This window comes from Prorops nasuta, unplaced genomic scaffold (assembly GCF_024137725.1).
Source record: "Prorops nasuta isolate Cenicafe-Biocafe unplaced genomic scaffold, Cenicafe_Pnas_1.2 PNAS00014, whole genome shotgun sequence".
Classification (NCBI taxonomy): domain Eukaryota; kingdom Metazoa; phylum Arthropoda; class Insecta; order Hymenoptera; family Bethylidae; genus Prorops; species Prorops nasuta.
The window spans coordinates 277,626-294,330 of record NW_027116811.1 but is presented as its reverse complement, the minus strand read 5'-3'; the positions used below and the strand labels follow the sequence as shown (position 1 = coordinate 294,330).

Genomic DNA, 16,705 nt, shown 5'->3' with positions numbered 1-16,705 from the left:
CGAGAAAACTTCCGACCGAAGGTTGAAAGACATTTTCAAAGTTTCGATGATTTGGAGGATTTGAGATCGGTTGGAGGGAGGTTGGCTCGTGCAGGAAAGAGCAAGTGTGGATGTCGCGGATGATCTGCCAGGCTATATCCGAGTGGACTGCTGGCTCATTCGCGATTGAGGAAGCGGAAGTTTCGTCGACGGAGAGCCGGTGCATGGTGATTCATCGAAAGTATAGCATGAGGAACGCGTTGTGTGTGTGAGCAATAACCTCGTGCATGCGCGCGTATGGAAGCCGGGTCCCCGAGCCTCGGGGTGATTCGCGCGATCGACGACGATTCACTCGACTTCCCGGAAACCTCTATGAGTCATCCGAGCCTTCCGCTTTCCCGATTCTCTCAATATGTTTACTATATACACCTGACCTGATCCGATGATCCAGCCGGATTATCCAGTACGAGCCCAAACTCTCCCACGTACGGCACGATCCAATCTCTTTGCTCTCGTCCAACACTTTCAGACGGTTTTTCCGTTTTCTACCGGAAATACACCCTCCTCCGATCACTTGGACGAAATCCTTCCCTATACAATTTTCTACAGTCGCGTATTATTTTCTCTTCCTTACATATGTATTGTTTCTTTTATTCAAACCATTAAACGCGAGAATTTTGTTAAATCGAAGAAACGTTCTCGGTTCACTCAATCTTTTTTATTTCTTATTGAAACTCTATTAACTTTGGCAATTGCGAGTCTATATAGTGGAAATTTGACGAAATATTGAATATATATATATATATAAAGTATTCTTCAAAAGCAGAACTGTTCTTGTTCAATGTTACGATCATTTAGCGTTGATGTAATATAAGAGCGCGCTAACGAATCCGCGAGTTGAAAGTATATAACGACCTATCGGGCGGTTGGATGTCGAATACGCGCGGGATAGATCGAGTGATGCTGGCTAGTGGGAATCGGCATTCGGCAGCGTATTTTCCAAGCAGTGTCGTGTCAGGCTTCAGACGTGAATGGAGCCAAGGAGAAGAGGGCCGATTGGCGGAGTATGGATTCCCGGAATCGAAAAGACCGGCCGGTTTGGGGCGTGCATCGTCTACCGCTGAATCACGACCAATCGGCCATCTTTACCTAATTCTTTTTTATTTTACCCATTCTTTTCTTCCTCTCTCTCTCTCTCTCTCCCACGAAGCTGAGGCGAGTCCTAGAATCGTTTTCTTCATTTTTATACCACCTATACCGACATCCGCGCGATGATTAAAAACTATCCGCAAACTGCTCATAATTCAATCTGAAATTTAACCAAACGTATATACCTCCTCTTTTTTCCCCTTACACTCTAATCTTTTATTGCTTCTTTAAAAATCGCTCAAATTTCAATGGATCATCGTCGTACGTTATACGACTGCAGAGACTCTCTCTGCTAATTGATATTTGTCTTTTATTCACTGTTCTCGCAAAGTCAATAAGTATTTCTTTCAATTGACCCAATTTAATCATGCTGGAATTCAAGGATGAGCGGTATTTTTATTGCAGGTAATTTACCAATTTTTTTAAAATTCAATAACATGGACGATGGACGTGTCTTTGATTCAGATGTTTGCCGACAAGTTGTAGCTAGTAAAATTCATTGCTTAATATTTTATTTACCTAACTATACACAGTAGAGCAACCGTTGTAATAGATCGTGTAACAATATTTATGTACATTGTTTAAAAACAGTTAATACAATGCGATATTTGTAAAAACAGGTAAATATTACATAAAACGTGATATTATCCTACACTGATATTATAAATATTTAAAAGCTATAGCAACTATTTTTAAACATTTTATCCAATATCTCCTATCTGTATGATGAGTAAAAAACATCATCTACGCATCATCAGGATTAACATGTTTTATAGTATATAATTGACAACTGTGCTATATAAGTAAATATAAATAAATTATGCAGGTGATAAGTAGGCTTTAAATATTATATAGCGCAGTTACTGTATCGGTAATACATATATAATATACTATATTATATTCATAAATTATAATTTAAAAACTGTGTGCCAGACTTTGTTGCTAAATTTTCTTTTTTTGATATTAAGAATAGTGAACAATATGCTCACGATCCATGAAATAACTATAGCCCTCTCTTGTTAACCAACCATATGTGATTCTAAAGACTAGATGTAAAAATTTTATTTGAAAACATCTGGTCACTGTCTTTTCTTCGCAGCTTTTATTGCTTTGGATTTTTGCTTTTCTCCTCCAGAAAAATATGATGTTATTACCTCTGACATTTCAGGCATATTATAAATAGTAAGATTATTTAATTGTTCCATTTCCTGCAATCAATTATTGTATTTGAAAGTTATCAGGATAAATTCTTAACTACTTAGCAGCCTCTTACCTTTCTAGTTTCTGGGTCATTCATGATTTTTGGTAGAATTATTATTAAAACCAGTGGCAGTATCATCATTAATACCTGTGAGATAAGAGAGTATAATTATTGATTACTTAGGATATTATGCATTAATGTGTATTAATTATCTTGTTAATTACCATTGGATTGAAAAGAAAATCTGTTACTCTCCACTGTTCCCTAACCTGAAAATAACGGAATTGTCCTAGCGGTCTCATTTTTAATGGATATGGAACTTGAATAACTTGTGAGGTTTGAATTAAATTAACTTTTCTAGCCCTAAATTTCCCTTTCGAATTAATCTCAACCCTTACAGGCTCGTAAGCATAATTTGGGTTTACTGCCTCCACTACGTATGAGCCTGATGGCACATTGGAAATGACAAATGTTCCATCTTCTCTAAAAAATACAAATTTCTTTAATTAAGATATCAGTAATAGCTTAAATAATGATTATCGTAGAGTTAATACAAAAGTAAGCTTATATTTATTTGTAATATTAATTACCTTAAAAATCCATAGTGCTCACCACCATTAGCCATAATGTGAGTCATAAGTTGCCATCCATTTGGTGGAGCACTTTCCCATGGGAAAACTTTTCCTTCGATAACATAAAGATCTGTTGATACATCTTCTTCGCTCTCCCCATAAATATAAGGAATCGATGACCCAAGAATGAAGAAAAGTAAAAAATATAAATTTTTTAAAGTTATAGTGACCATGACTGTTGTTGACGTATTCTATGAAATTTTAATAAAACCAACTGAAGTCATCGCCGATTCAACATACATACTCGCAGCAGAGCTCGCCGCAGTACTCGCGCGCATGCAGTTTCGTTTCGATTTATCAAATATCGAAATGATATTACAATTACTCGGCTGTCAGTTAACTTCAAGCCTTTCAATTTAAACTTAATGTGGGAGTAGGTTAGAATTTGTTTGTGTGTTCTTAACTGTTTTAACAGGATTATTATTAATATTGTAAACAAAAATGGAAGATAAACTTCGGCAAATGGAGGATGAGATGAACAGGTTAATCTCGTTTTTATACATTTTTTTATATTTATGCTTTAGTATTTTACTATTTGTTTACTGTCTCCTCAGGTTTGAAGCTGAAATTGGAGGTCAACTTATGACACCAATGGTTAGACCTGTGATAGGAGCTAATACATACAGCCAAGTTGCTCGTCAGCTGGAGCAGCATGAGCTGCCTACACCAGTTGCAGCAGCTGCAGCTGCAGCTGCAACATTGGCATTCCCTCCTATGATTGGATTGCCACCTCCGCCACCTCCTCCCCCTATACCACAAACATCATCTTCATCGATTTTAATTCCACAACAAGTAGCCAGACAGGGTAATAAATTTATTTCTGCTTGCCAATAAAAAAAGTATAATAATTGGTAAATTTATTTCTCAGAGAATGTAATTATTACATTGTTGTAGGAAATGTTCCTATTACAACATATTCATCTCCAGCCCAAATAAGTAGTCACTATTTACCAACTATAGTGGACCCTTGCTTATCAGCAACTCCAAAAACTTATGAATCTACGTCAACACCAATCATTCATCCTGAAATAATTGAACAAATAATAAATACAAAAATTCCTGAGGATGATGGAAAAAGAAAGCCAAAAGTTAAAGGTGTGAGTACTGCAGCAGAGCTTGCTATCAGTCAAGGAAAGGCAAGCTCTATCATGGCAAATGCTAGTGCTGAAGAGAATCATCCGAAAGGTAAAGGAAAGAAGAATAAGAAAATTATAAGAATGGCAGGAGGTCAGACATGGGAGGATCCTTCTTTGTTAGAATGGGATGATGGTTTGTAATTATTTATTAATTATATTACATCTGTCAGTCGACAGCTTTTTATAGAAATATTCATCATTATTCAGTATTTATATATTCTTTTTGATTTGACAGATGACTTCCGAATATTTTGTGGTGATCTTGGAAATGATGTCACCGATGAGATGTTAGTCAGAGTTTTTGGAAAATATCCAAGCTTCCAGAGAGCAAAAGTTGTGCGAGACAAGCGCACAAATAAAACCAAAGGTTTTGGATTTGTCTCCTTCAGGGATCCTCAAGATTTTATTAAAGCAATGAAGGAGATGAATGGTAAGCCATTTATTTTAATCATATCTATTCTTAAGTTTCTATTTTTGCCAAATGGATCTTTCCTAGCGAAAGATCAACGTTAGACTGCAATAGAAAATAGTAATTGTGTCGAAAATAAAAATTTATTACATCATTAGCTAAAAATAATGATACAAGGGGGAAAAATAAGTTAAGGCCTTACATACTAAAGCTTGCGGAAAACCTAAAACTAATCAGTTCTAATGTCAATTTGGTACAATCTAAGCCTTTTTATTATTAAGAAATAATCATAGATTTGAACCATGAGAAGATGAACGAGCAATGTCTTTTGCCACAAACTTGACATCCGATTTGAATTTGGTGAGATCAATATTTCCACTATACTTATGTTGGAAGGTAGCGCCGAGTAACTCTTATTTTCCAACTGGACCCCAGCCGTGAGATATGAACAGCTGAGGAATTATCGAAGGATACGATCTTCTTGTTTGGCCATTCCTAACTGAAATGTGATCGGCCGGATGTCCGGGTGTAGGAGATGGCCTAGGGACTATTCTTCCTTGCTCTTGATGTTGACTGTGACCTATAAAATAATGGTGAAGGAAGTAGCGTGCAAGGCGATTTAGCTGATAGTCCCCATACAGGCCTGCAATGTTATTTACCTGCTGCATTGCTGCTGCTGTAGGAAAGAGTGTTGGGGGGAATCATGTAAAGAACCGAAAATGGTAAGCCGCCAGCTCCCCATCCTTGGGATGTAAATACCCTTTTGATCAATCTATGAGGATTACGTTTGTCTATCGATATTGGTGATTCTTCGTCCGAAGCTTGGCCGTCCCTATTCCAAATTCCCAGAATTCCAGAATCTTCAGGCGAAATTTGTCGTCTGGTTAAAAGTCTATATAAGAAACCAAAATAAGCTTCCTATATAATGAGACTCAACGCGCTTCTCTCTAATTGCTACCGAGTTGTATCATTGCATTTTCAGCGCGAATTGACTCATACATAGGACCAGCAATGACTTTGACATCATTATTCCATATAAATAGGCTGATCGCATTTGCATATTATTTGGCGTTACTGCAAGCCGATTGAAGGGATCCCAGTAAATGCTATTCGTAAGAGATGAATCTACTTCTGATTAAATCGTCAAAGCGAATTGAGCTCTCACCATTCAGTTGAAAATGAGCCCTTTTAGAGTACGAGGGCGTACGTGAGAGCTAATCTCCAAATAGTGCACGCGGCTTAGTGTTTGCGATTCACCATCATATCTGGCTCAATTTCATGCCAATGAAGAAAAAGAAGACAAATCGTGGCCAAACTTAAAACTGCTGAGAGGGAGTAATCCCATTTACAAGAATTTATTTAATCGCATCTATATCAGAGTTTGGCAATATTTTCTCAGAATTATACATGTCTTAGGAATTATTGTCAAGCTTTAAAAGTTTAAGCAGATTCACCGTACCTGGGTTCATTGAGTTGTCCAGGTATGATATAAGTATCGTCGTGAAAATCTGGTACGTTTAACCAATCCCAGCATCGTCCAGAAGGTGTACACGTAGATAAGACAGGAGATAAAGAATTTGGGTCCCGGAAGGTCTTGAGATCCTGAGCAGGCGCGCCAGAACTGGGCACTGTCCACAAACTGCTCAGGCCCAGTATGAAGAAAATTGTGGAGACCATTGTGGGCCACTGTGATTTTTCTTTGGAATTTCTTCCGCTGCTTCGCCTCTCGTAACTATGACATCAATTTATTTCACTTTATTTTCTTTTCAATAATAATGAAATTTAAAGATGATTAATTGTATGAAAAAACAATTGTCACACAGTGAACAGCATTCGTTGTAATGGAAACGCCGGCTTGCCGAACGTTGACAACCAGGTATGTTGTTTACGTTTCGTGTGGAATTTTCGTGCAATCGACTACGGCACTATTTATACAACATTCCTGATAATTTTGGCAGAACGCATCTACATTTTTGCCATCGCGTGGGCGCGGAACGAGGATACGATAGAAGAAGAAACACATTTTTCACGTCTTTGGTGGGGGAACTCCAAAGCTTTCCACAATCTCCACACGGATCATTATACTATCAGTATACCGTCAGTGTAGTGCCAAATTTCACTGACTATATATTGAAATTACTTTGTAATTAGGGAGCATTTTTTTTTGTCTACCAGGACGGATAAAAAGGGTGATGCAGAAACTTGTGAAGAGACCTGCATGAGAATTTAAAGAAAAATTGAGGTTTGCTGGAAAAAGGTGTTCTGCAAAAATTTTAATAGCTCTCGATTGATGAATATTAATGGGACTTTCTGGGCATTTTCCCGAAGGGACGAATAGCCTGTGGAAATTGGAATTTCCAGTGGAACGAAAGAAACTTTTTTCGAGGAGAGAGGAAGAGCCAAACTGGTCAGCGCGCGTGCGTTAATTAAAACTGATTGAAATCAACAGATTGTCAGAAATTACAATTGATTGGTGAAAAATTTATTTCCCTGCTATATCACAAGCAATTTAAATTTCAACCCGATTCTCGTAAATTGGACAAGCGCTTGCAAAGTGTAGAGCAACCTGTTGCTCCTAGTGGTTTCACAGAAACCTCGCAGAATTAATTATTCGTCTAGATTTTCCCACGATATGCGGTAATGAAATTTGCCGAAAATTTTTACCACGACAATTTCGTCCATTTTTTAAAAGCTTGGCCCATATGAAATGCCTGAGACGATTAATGGTAATGGAAAATGTTCACGATTTGCAGTATTTTACGTAACGAGCGAGCGACGATTCTGATATTTGGCGAGGGGACGCTTTTTTGTTTTGCTATGCATTGTACCGGGTCGCTCGAGTGCGTCGAGACAGATAGTCCGAAGGATTTGGATGCGAATAAAAGTCACGAGATCCCTCGTATCTCTACTTTGAGAAAGGAAAATAGTAGCTGATATGAAAATGAAGGTATTTGCATTTTTGTTACAAAGATACCAAGCGATAGAGATTAAGCAAAGAAAATCTGAAGGGTAGAATGCGTTTAAATATCATTGGCAACTTCTCTCCAAGGATTATAACGTACGTTGCTCTCTGATGATCGAAGCAATGAAAAATGACGGAGACACGTAAATTAAGGAAAGAAGGGGGGGGGGGGGGAGAGAGAGAGAGAGAGAGAGAGGAAAATGGAATAAAACGTATAAATGTTAACGGGGCCGGCCAGCGAAAGCGAGCAATAACTCCCGTGTTTCTTTCAGCGATCGGAAGCAGACTTTTGACCCTAAGGAGACACGGACACGACGGCTTTAAAAGTGCAGAGAAAACTTACTTGATGAAAGTTTGAACCGGTCGTTCGTTCGTTCGTTTCGGCACCGATGACGTTTTCTGACTAACGTCACAACAATATTGGATCGTGTTTGAGATTTCCGGTGAACGTTCCAACCGAGAGACTTTGATTTTTTATCGACTTGCCGTCGGGGTAGCTGTGTGACAGAGTGCGTCGCGACGTCGAGCGTCTTGGTACTCATACGCCAACCCCTACCCGATTTTCCTGCTCCCCCACCTCTCACTCACTCACTCATTCAACGACCAATCAGAATTCCAACACTCCATCTGCCCATCCTCTACCTTCTAACTTCCTTTTTTCTCCCTTTCTTCATCTTCTTCTTCTTCTTGTGTGTGTGTTTCTCTCTCTCTCTCTCTCTCTCTCTTTATTTTTTTCTCTTTCTTCAACATTCACCATCAAATTTATCCGGCCCTAACACGTCTTCCTTCGATTCCTCGTTTTTCCGCAGATTATCAGTGGTCGTTTCTTCGACTAATATTAATATTTAGTATTTTTCAAATTGCGTGTGAAAGGTTTATTTTCACGCTGCGCGTTGTACAGAATCGCTGTTTGGAATCGTCGAGAAATTTATTGCATATCTTGATTGGGTCTGGTGAATTTTTGGTGATTGGATCATGCAGGAGGGAATCTTCGCGCATGAGAAATATTAACAAAGAATTACGTAATTTAATATACCCTTTAAAATTAATGAAAACTCTTAATGCGACAATTGCCAAGTATTTTTGTCTCAACGATTTTACTCGCGCCAGTTTTATCTTCCGTATACATTTCCACATTATTGCAATGCATATAAATTTGAAGAAGATATTTAAACCTATTTGAAAAAGATAATATGCGCGATATTGCATTTCTCTTTATATATCAATTCCATACAAAACTAGGTCTCAAAGACCTAATTGTATACTGAGAAAAATGGATAAAATTATCAATCTTCTTATTTAAATGTAAAAACAATTAGTTTATTTTTACGCAATTGTTTAAGGAGTAGATCCAAACAAGAACAGTTTTCTTTTTGTTCATAAATTTAGCTAAGTATCAGACTTGAATGTTACCTTGGGATTGACTAGAAACAATTATATTTTATTTATCCTATAAAAATTAAGTATACATAGAGCAATGCTATAAAAGAGCTTGTAAAAATGGTGAAAAAGAGGCATTACACATTCTGAAAGTAAACGTAACATTTCCAAGGTTTCCCTCTTTATTCTTGACGAGATGAAAAGCGGGAAACCTTTGATACGCAGTGAATTAAAGTGAAATGTTTCTTTCTTTCCTCGAATTGCAAAGAAAATTCCAGGAAGCAAAATGAATAATCCATTATAATTTTTCAAGATCATTATCCTTTGCCAGTGGTTCTCATTATTCGAACACACGGCCTGCTATTTCAGTTCCTTCTGCTCCTTGTAACTCCATCCCAACGTGTACCTCGAGAGTTTTCTCTCCTTTTCATTATCCCTCGGCTGAAAGAATGGAGAAATCCCTGGCAAATCGTGACATTAGCCATTACGTTTCTATTCTTTATCGTTGACAATCGTTGCGACTAATAGATTTCTCAATTTTCGAGGAATTCCTCTATAGTTTTATTGAAATTATCGGGAAATTCGTTGGGTCGAGATCTGTCGATGAGAATTCTGGCACATTTTAATTATCGATTATTAATAATTTCCATTGAGAAAAGTTAAAGTAGCGAAGAGACGCGGTGCACGCATGGTTTCGGGGAACTCGCGTGTTGACGGTGGAAAAAAAAGTTTCGTCACGGGCGAAAAAATACTCGGTGGACGCTCTCGTGTCGCCAGAGCGGTGCTTTTTGGTCATTCGCAGACTCGGTGCGATTGCTGTGGGCGGAGGAAACAAAGCGAGCTCTCCCGCTACGCGCGCGGTCAATCTCGAGTAGCGTGGCGAGAAATTAGTCAGACGTCCCCGAGTAGTTGAAATCAACCACTTCCCCGACAGAATCTATTCCAATTTTTCTGCTTCATTGCGGGACTCGTTTATGCTTTATTTTCACAATCAAGCGCTACAAATTTACGCTCTACTTGGTTATTTCTTTTTCTTTTTTCTCTTTTCTCTCACGTTAATCAAGTGGTTTTGGCCAATAATAAAGCGTACAATCGTATAAATTCTAAAAGACACAGATTTACTTAAAAAAATCTATTTAAATTATTGTTAGCTATATGTATATATATATATATATATATATATATTAGAAAGATTCTGTAGATTTTATAATAAACATTGTTTAAACGAAGAGTATTGATTTTCAATGATTGATATATACATGTTAATTGAGTTTCTTAAAAAGTAAATAAATGTTCTTTCGCTCGCTCTTGGGAATACACGACACACTTGTCATTTCTAATTAGATATTGACACGGGACGAGTGAAAGAAGAGTAGAAAGTTTTTTTGCACGAATAAGAAGGTTGGGGTATATAGCGAAAAGCGCGGCGTGGTTAGAGGCTTGCGCGGCAATTCTATATCCTCCTCGAGGAGATTTCTTTCGAATTCCGCAAAGAGTAATGGAAATTTCGCAAATTTGAGATGAATAAATAACGAAGTAATAATTGTTAATGGAGCACATAAAAATGATAATCGGGAAATAATGGAAGAAGAAAAGAATTTGTTGTTGGATCTTGGATTTTTTAGAGAAGAGAAATTGAAATTAGAAATAAATAAGAAGGCTGGAATTATAGGTAAGAACTATTAAAGAGCGAATGACGAATATTTGGATATTTCGTAGCTATAGTGTAGGACTGCTGTCAGTTTTAGGCGCCACTTGATTTCTGATCGGTAATTCTGTTCTAGGATGAGCGGTAGAGCGAGGAGAGTGTGTGCGTGCGTGTTCCGTTGAGATTCAGGCGGGCAGACGGGGGCCGCGCGCGCGCGTGCCAGCTGATCTAGGAGCTCGTAAATTGGTGAGAGACGAAGCGCGTGGAATTTCCCGAGGAATTCGTCGCGTGTGGGTGAGGACGAGGGCAAGGCTTATTGATGCAAAAACAAAAACGCCGCGCGTTATCCGACGGTCTCTACACGAGCTACATCCCCGAACCTCTCACTGGATTCCACATTCTTGCTTGCCACTTTCCACTCGATCGCCAATCTTTGATTCAGCAAAATTTCACACTGAAAACCTACCTACCATGAGTCACCCAAACAATCTTATGAACGAGAGCACGTAAAGCGGGCACAAATTTTATATATAGATAATATCAAGCAATTATTTATTCCTACCAAGTGAATATATCCGATTGAAAACTCCTGAAGATTCCTTCGATTAATCACAATTAATACATTCGAATGGAGAATGCCTATATATATATAAGAATATGGTCTCAGTCTTTTATTATACCATTAAGGAATTAATTTTCCTCGCGTACGTCACAGCTTCTGAATCCCCTCCGCGAAAGCTAGCGCTATTTAATGCATGCATAAATAAATAGGAGGATACTCTTGGATTTCACTCCTGCTTCCTTCGATTCTATTGAGACAATTTTCATAGTGTACGTATAGAAACATTGAATCTTCCTCGGAATCATCGAAAGAATTTCACAAACGAATCTTGCACAGGCACCTGTTCGCTTATACCTGCATGAAAATGATATTTCTTCCTTGTTCAATTGGCAATTTTGACAATTTGCAAGAGAGAGAGGATTACAAGAGGGATGGAAATGATGAGTGACTGAACGGATATATGAACGAGGTTCGAGGTACCTGTGCGGTCTCGCGTGACCCGGGTGTAACCTTGCTTCGATCTGATCAAAATTACACTGCTGATCCGTCATCTTTCGCGAAAATTCTGCAAAATTCCCTTTGTGCAGGAAATTCGTGAATGGCAAAAGTTGCGTACGTTGGTAATTTCCCGGTGTCGTTTGCTCGTCGAAAGTGAAATGCGAAGGCCTGAGCGAGCCTCGCGCGTATGTATATATATATATATATAGAGAGAGATAAATGGGCCGGGGGTAAGAAGTTTGAATAGCGCAAAAATATCGTTGGCGCCCTCGGTGAGACTCGCCTCTTTTCTCCCCGATACCCACATGCTTCAGAATTTTATGGGCTAAAGTGGAGCACCTAATATAGTGATTTACCTTTTTCTACGAGCCACTTAACGCTAAAAAGCCTTTGGTCCATTACGTCACCATTCTCACGCACACTCAAAGTTTTCCCCTTCCACTTCCACTCGACTCACCGTGCGCGCAGAGTATCACCGCGAGCTACCTCGTAATTTCATTATATCTTCCCGTTTATGTCTATACAGCTGAACAAATCAATTGAATTTATTTTCAAATGCGTACTCCTCTACGCTTCCCATCCCCTTTTCTTTCATCAGAAATTTTCTCAACTACTTTTTCCTATATTCTATTTAATGAATATGATTAACAGCGCTTGATCTAGTTTCGTTGTGCTGCAGGATTTGAGAAAAGTCTTCTTGTATATAACTGCATCGAGATCGGATGGTTGGAAATCTCAATGGTGCTATGTACAATTTTGCGAAGAAATTCTTTTTCTTTGGATCTTTTGTGCTTGCGGGGGAGGGGGAGGAGGAGGAGTTGGAGTTTATAGAGGCGAGAAAGCTGCCTTTAAGAATCACTTGTTGCGTCGTCTAGTTACCTTCTCGCTGCGAGGAAAAGTGGAGAAATTCGCAGAAATTTCCATTTTCCACGGAAAGAATATTTAAGATAGTCACGCCGATTTTCTCAAGCATTGTGAGAGGCTTAGCCTAGTCGAAGCTTTCGGCACACGAAAGTGGGAGAAAAATAATTCCCTGCGATTTTTACCGAATCCGATTTTCGTGATAGAAAAAAGAGGAAAAGTCGTTTATACGTGGGAGCTATATATAGGGGCGCAAAAACTTGAGTTTCGCACAATGTTCTCCATTGAAGAACGCGCGACCGCCAAAAAGAGTTATTCGTATAAGACTATTTGTATATACTACCAAAAATGTCTGCAAACTTACAACGAGGGTCGTGGACAACTTTGCCTCCGAAAGAAAAGTTTAATGATTTAGGTTATTATAGCTTTTCTGCGAAATTATCGTTAAATTAGAAATGTAAATTTAAAACGATAGGCGTGAGTTGAAAAGTATGCCTGCGTTTGTCCTTTACGGTATGTCTATTTAAAGTGTAGGTATATATATATGTATAGGCATTTCCTTAAAAATTCTTTCCGTGCAAATTTTTTTCATTACGTTAGAAATTAATCAAAGAGAGATTTGGTACCAATTGTCTTTTTATTATAGGAAGATACGTCGGTTCCCGTCCAATAAAATTACGCAAGAGTTCGTGGAAGCAGCGAAATCTGGAAACTGTAAGGAAGAAGGAAAAGGAGAAGCAAGCATTGATCGGTTTACTGACTGGCCGGTGACGAGATCGAAGGCCAACACTTTCAGCGAATATTTTATCATCTCTTATCAGCAATCATCCAAGCAGTCATCATCCATACGTGGAGTCATTGGATTCTTCCGCGAGATGTCCAACGTCCATGTATTTTTATTATTTTTAAGAACAAAAAATTGTGGTAGAGGTTCGATTGATGATAACCGAATCATGAGAGACATTATTTAAGTTATATTTTCTTCTCCCGAGCAGAGCGATGGAAGGATATAGAATTAAGGGGAGAGAGGGAGAGAGGGAGAGAACTCGTGGGTAAAGCAGTGAGTTTGGAGGACAGAAATAAACGTTTCTCGAGCCGTAAAAACTTAGTAATTTATTGACTTGACCAATATCCTCGAGTTCCTCCAGGAAGCAAATAGCGATCCCCAGTGGTCGTTCTGTTACGGCAGGTCGTGCCTTCGAATCTTATTTTAGTTCAAGCTAGAAGTACTCGAAATCTCAACCAATTGCAAACATGAATTTTCGATCAATATTATCACAAGCTAGTACTCGACGATTTTACCATTATTATTTCCTGTTCAACTAAGTAATAGCTTGTAATTATAAATAAGGCTTGATAAAAAAAATAGACTACGGCGTTGATTCAATTTTAATTTGCATCGTTCAACATTTGTTTTTTCGTTAGATCAGTTGGTAGTTGGATGGTATATTTGTATGCCTTGAAGTACACTGCTCAGCATTCCAATGAAGTAAGCTGTATTGCGTTGAGTTGCCTCTGGCCTCTGCAGCTGTAGTCGCTCACTCACTATAGTCAGTACTGTCCAGTAGTCAGTTGCGTTGCGCCGTCAAACTAAGTATATATATATATATATATATATATATATATACGAATTGCGAGCAGCTAGATCTAATCGAGAATTCGAAATGGAAGAGGAGGCTGGCGAACGTGGCGAACAGGTGGAAAATCCCCTTGGGGTAAGAGTATTTGGATAGTTTGTATCGAGTAGCAAATATTCCTATACACGTAATATTTCCCTTAAAAGGGGGAATAGAGAGAAGGGGAGTTGCTGAATTGAAAGGGTTTAAGGTTTACTTTTTATACCTGCGAAATTAGGTGTACGAAGGTGAGAGAAATTCGCGAGGTGAGCGACACGGGGATGGAAAATGTTTGCTGCCAAATGGCGACATGTACGTTGGAAAATATCGAGATGGATTCCGCGAAGGAAAAGGACTTTACGTGCTGAAGAATGGTGCTCGTTACGAAGGCGATTGGAGGCACGGAACTAAGCACGGCCAAGGGACCTTCTGGTACCCCGATGGAACGAGATACCAAGGTACGGATGTTTTCAGTATCGAAAATAGGATCCGATTCAGGCTCGAAGAAGCCACACAACGTGGGTCGCTCTTGTATATACAATCATATTTATATTCAGTGTCGAGGACCACATTGCGCTATCGTTTTGTCAATAAACATTTAGATTTATCACAGCTTATCCTAAAGAAAATGTACGATTCAACCGAAAGGACAAAAGCGCGTCTGATACAACGGTCCTCTTTGCGCGGAACTATAGAGTTCTCAGTTCATCCACATGTTGGGACACCATCCTTGTAGCACAGAAGGATCCAAATTTTCTACAAGAATACGGAGCGTTTGTAAGAGCTAGTCGCGTGATAGGATGTTAGATAAATGCCGTTAAAGGTCGGATCAGTTGTGCAAGTTGCAAAGCAGCGGAGAAGAACTTTCCTGACTGGTGGATGAGCGTGAGCACGCATATCCCTGTTTAGTGTCAGTGTACTTATAAAAAAGTCAGTAGCTATAATTAACCTGACACGTAAGCGAGTGCTTAAATATAAGCATGGCGATTTAGTAATATTGACCCCTTTCCATGGGCCGTAGTATTGTAACGCGTAGAGAGAGAGAGAGAGAAAGAGAGGGGAGGGGGGGGGGGGGGCTATCCGTTCGACGATTCCACGAAGGTGGACACTTGTAGCCTATCATCCAAACGAATTGGCAGAACTAAATTTAACCGACGCCGCTGTGAGTAGTGGTCATCGAACTCCACTTTCGCTTCTTACGAATCACCGATTCCGGACTCTTTTCAAGGAATGCTTCACGATAAAGGATAAATTTAGATCTTTTCTCGTAAATAATAACGTGTGGCTCTCTCCCCCCCCCCCCCCTCTCTTAATATTTTTTGCCAGCAACACATTCCGCACAGATTCCACAATCCAACGGAAAAAGAATGCCCATGTAGGAAGAACGGTCAGGGTGAAAAACTTGGGCAATTTGGAAGGTTTGTGGACGTGTACATTAGCAGTTAGGTTATGTGGTAATTAATAAATTATTGGGAGATGGCTGGTAGGAGGCTAGGCTCTCCACTCTACCTGCTCGGTGCTCCAGGTTGCGCCTTCTTCCGAAATCACGATAATTTTGCTGGAGAGATTTTTAAGCCTATGACGTCATAGGAGAATGGAAGAGAGACACGAAACATGGCTTCGGGACTTACTACTACATGAATAACGACGTTTACGAGGGTTCCTGGAAGAAGAATATGCGCCATGGGATGGGCACGTATTTTTACGCTACAAGCGCCACCAAGTTTATGGGCACTTGGATCAAGGACCGCATGCAGGGTCCGGGTCAATTGATTCATCCACGTCATCGTTTTCTCGGCTCCTGGGATCTCAATCTGGTACTCGTTAAACGCCACGATGATACGTTATAATGATTATCGCCTAACGCCAACCCCAAATCAATTTTTTTGCCCCATTTAACGGATTTAGCCCTATGGTCGAGGCTGCTACATTTTTGACAATAATTGCATGTTGCACGGATTTTATATACATCTGGCAGATCCTGAATATCCTGAGAAAGATGAACAGGACGAAGAAGAGGTATTAAATAGACGGACCGAAAGCTCTCTATGTGACTTATATTTTAACCGAGACGAATGAAACAATAGGGAGCCGAGGCTGAGGCCGAAGCCGAGGACGAGCTTTCGGTCAAACCGGAAGTCCCTTCGCCCCTGAAGAAAGGGGTCATTGCAGTTTGGCGATCGCGCTGTATCACACCGTACAACCCCGATTTACTACCAGCAGAAGCTACCCCTCTTCACGAACAAGTACCAATTAAAATTCATTAAAATTAGTCTCTTTTACGATTCATCACTATACCATTTAAGTATTAGGCAAAAATCGTCCGCAGTCATGGGTCAAAGTTTCACTGGAATTTAGTCAGTTTTTTAAATAATAATTTAAGAAACTTTGCTCGCATATACACGAACAAATTGATAGATAGGATTCCTGAGACGAGAAATGGCCTAAACTTATCAAGCCATTAAGCGGAAATGCCGGAGAAGCGACGTTCGTTTAAAATATTAAAAGCCGTCCGTCCAGGAATACATCCGGTTTTCTCACAACGCGTCGCGTAGACCGGAAGTACCCGGACAAAATGTATTTAAATCGATCGATTGACTAACGAAACGAGTGCTTCCGTTTTCTCTCTCGCGCGCACGCTTTATTTCAGTCTCATTCGCAGACTCCACTCA

General features: G+C 39.4%; 4 protein-coding genes across 7 annotated transcripts; 2 read left to right on the top strand and 2 right to left on the bottom strand.

Annotated features, from left to right (window-relative positions):
* Nucleotides 1–1,623: 1,623 nt before the first annotated feature.
* EMC7 (ER membrane protein complex subunit 7) lies at nucleotides 1,624–3,186 on the bottom strand. The gene is made up of 4 exons (XM_066735317.1): nucleotides 2,920–3,186; nucleotides 2,554–2,812; nucleotides 2,402–2,476; nucleotides 1,624–2,336 (listed from the first exon to the last, which is right to left on the bottom strand). The coding sequence occupies exons 1-4, from the start codon at nucleotides 3,132–3,134 to the stop codon at nucleotides 2,208–2,210; spliced, it is 678 nt and encodes a 225-aa protein (XP_066591414.1). The 5' UTR covers nucleotides 3,135–3,186; the 3' UTR covers nucleotides 1,624–2,207.
* Nucleotides 3,187–3,285: 99 nt separating this feature from the next.
* On the top strand, nucleotides 3,286–13,515 carry LOC136778468 (RNA-binding protein 42). 3 transcript variants are annotated; one of them, XM_066735315.1, is made up of 5 exons: nucleotides 3,286–3,443; nucleotides 3,516–3,766; nucleotides 3,889–4,230; nucleotides 4,333–4,527; nucleotides 13,064–13,515. In XM_066735315.1, the coding sequence occupies exons 1-5, from the start codon at nucleotides 3,403–3,405 to the stop codon at nucleotides 13,186–13,188; spliced, it is 954 nt and encodes a 317-aa protein (XP_066591412.1). In that variant the 5' UTR covers nucleotides 3,286–3,402; the 3' UTR covers nucleotides 13,189–13,515. The 3 variants fall into 3 exon arrangements, with proteins under 3 accessions (XP_066591412.1, XP_066591411.1, XP_066591413.1); XM_066735314.1 differs by having other exon boundaries at nucleotides 3,856–4,230; XM_066735316.1 differs by lacking the exon at nucleotides 13,064–13,515 and adding an exon at nucleotides 4,903–5,066 and having other exon boundaries at nucleotides 3,856–4,230.
* On the bottom strand, nucleotides 4,920–10,016 carry LOC136778470 (uncharacterized). Of its 2 annotated transcripts, XM_066735318.1 has the most exons (4): nucleotides 7,812–10,016; nucleotides 5,966–6,238; nucleotides 5,166–5,398; nucleotides 4,920–5,086 (listed from the first exon to the last, which is right to left on the bottom strand). In XM_066735318.1, exons 2-4 carry the CDS (start codon nucleotides 6,181–6,183, stop codon nucleotides 4,920–4,922), a joined length of 618 nt encoding a protein of 205 aa, XP_066591415.1. In that variant the 5' UTR covers nucleotides 6,184–6,238; nucleotides 7,812–10,016. The 2 variants fall into 2 exon arrangements, with proteins under 2 accessions (XP_066591415.1, XP_066591416.1); XM_066735319.1 differs by lacking the exon at nucleotides 7,812–10,016 and having other exon boundaries at nucleotides 5,966–6,355.
* Nucleotides 13,516–14,081: 566 nt separating the features above from the next.
* On the top strand, nucleotides 14,082–16,300 carry LOC136778577 (radial spoke head 1 homolog). Its single transcript, XM_066735534.1, has 5 exons — nucleotides 14,082–14,132; nucleotides 14,272–14,491; nucleotides 15,624–15,850; nucleotides 15,942–16,083; nucleotides 16,125–16,300. The coding sequence occupies exons 1-5, from the start codon at nucleotides 14,082–14,084 to the stop codon at nucleotides 16,298–16,300; spliced, it is 816 nt and encodes a 271-aa protein (XP_066591631.1).
* The last annotated feature ends 405 nt before the right edge of the window (nucleotides 16,301–16,705 follow it).

Excerpts from the sequence above, each read along its gene's own strand:
- EMC7 (XM_066735317.1), bottom strand. The coding sequence starts at position 3,134 with ATGGTCACTATAACTTTAAAAAATTTATATTTTTTACTTTTCTTCATT. Across the intron at positions 2,813-2,919 it reads GAGCACTATGGATTTTTAAG|AGAAGATGGAACATTTGTCA; the intron begins GTAATTAATATT and ends TGTATTTTTTAG. Across the intron at positions 2,337-2,401 it reads ATGACCCAGAAACTAGAAAG|GAAATGGAACAATTAAATAA; the intron begins GTAAGAGGCTGC and ends AATTGATTGCAG.
- LOC136778468 (XM_066735314.1), top strand. The coding sequence starts at position 3,403 with ATGGAAGATAAACTTCGGCAAATGGAGGATGAGATGAACAG. Across the intron at positions 3,444-3,515 it reads ATGGAGGATGAGATGAACAG|GTTTGAAGCTGAAATTGGAG; the intron begins GTTAATCTCGTT and ends CTGTCTCCTCAG. Across the intron at positions 4,231-4,332 it reads TTTGTTAGAATGGGATGATG|ATGACTTCCGAATATTTTGT; the intron begins GTTTGTAATTAT and ends TTGATTTGACAG.
- LOC136778470 (XM_066735318.1), bottom strand. The coding sequence starts at position 6,183 with ATGGTCTCCACAATTTTCTTCATACTGGGCCTGAGCAGTTTGTGGACA. Across the intron at positions 5,399-5,965 it reads GGACAACTCAATGAACCCAG|ACTTTTAACCAGACGACAAA; the intron begins GTACGGTGAATC and ends TTTCTTATATAG. Across the intron at positions 5,087-5,165 it reads CAGCAGCAGCAATGCAGCAG|GTCACAGTCAACATCAAGAG; the intron begins GTAAATAACATT and ends ATTATTTTATAG.
- LOC136778577 (XM_066735534.1), top strand. The coding sequence starts at position 14,082 with ATGGAAGAGGAGGCTGGCGAACGTGGCGAACAGGTGGAAAATCCCCTT. Across the intron at positions 14,492-15,623 it reads CGATGGAACGAGATACCAAG|GAGAATGGAAGAGAGACACG; the intron begins GTACGGATGTTT and ends ATGACGTCATAG. Across the intron at positions 15,851-15,941 it reads GCTCCTGGGATCTCAATCTG|CCCTATGGTCGAGGCTGCTA; the intron begins GTACTCGTTAAA and ends TAACGGATTTAG.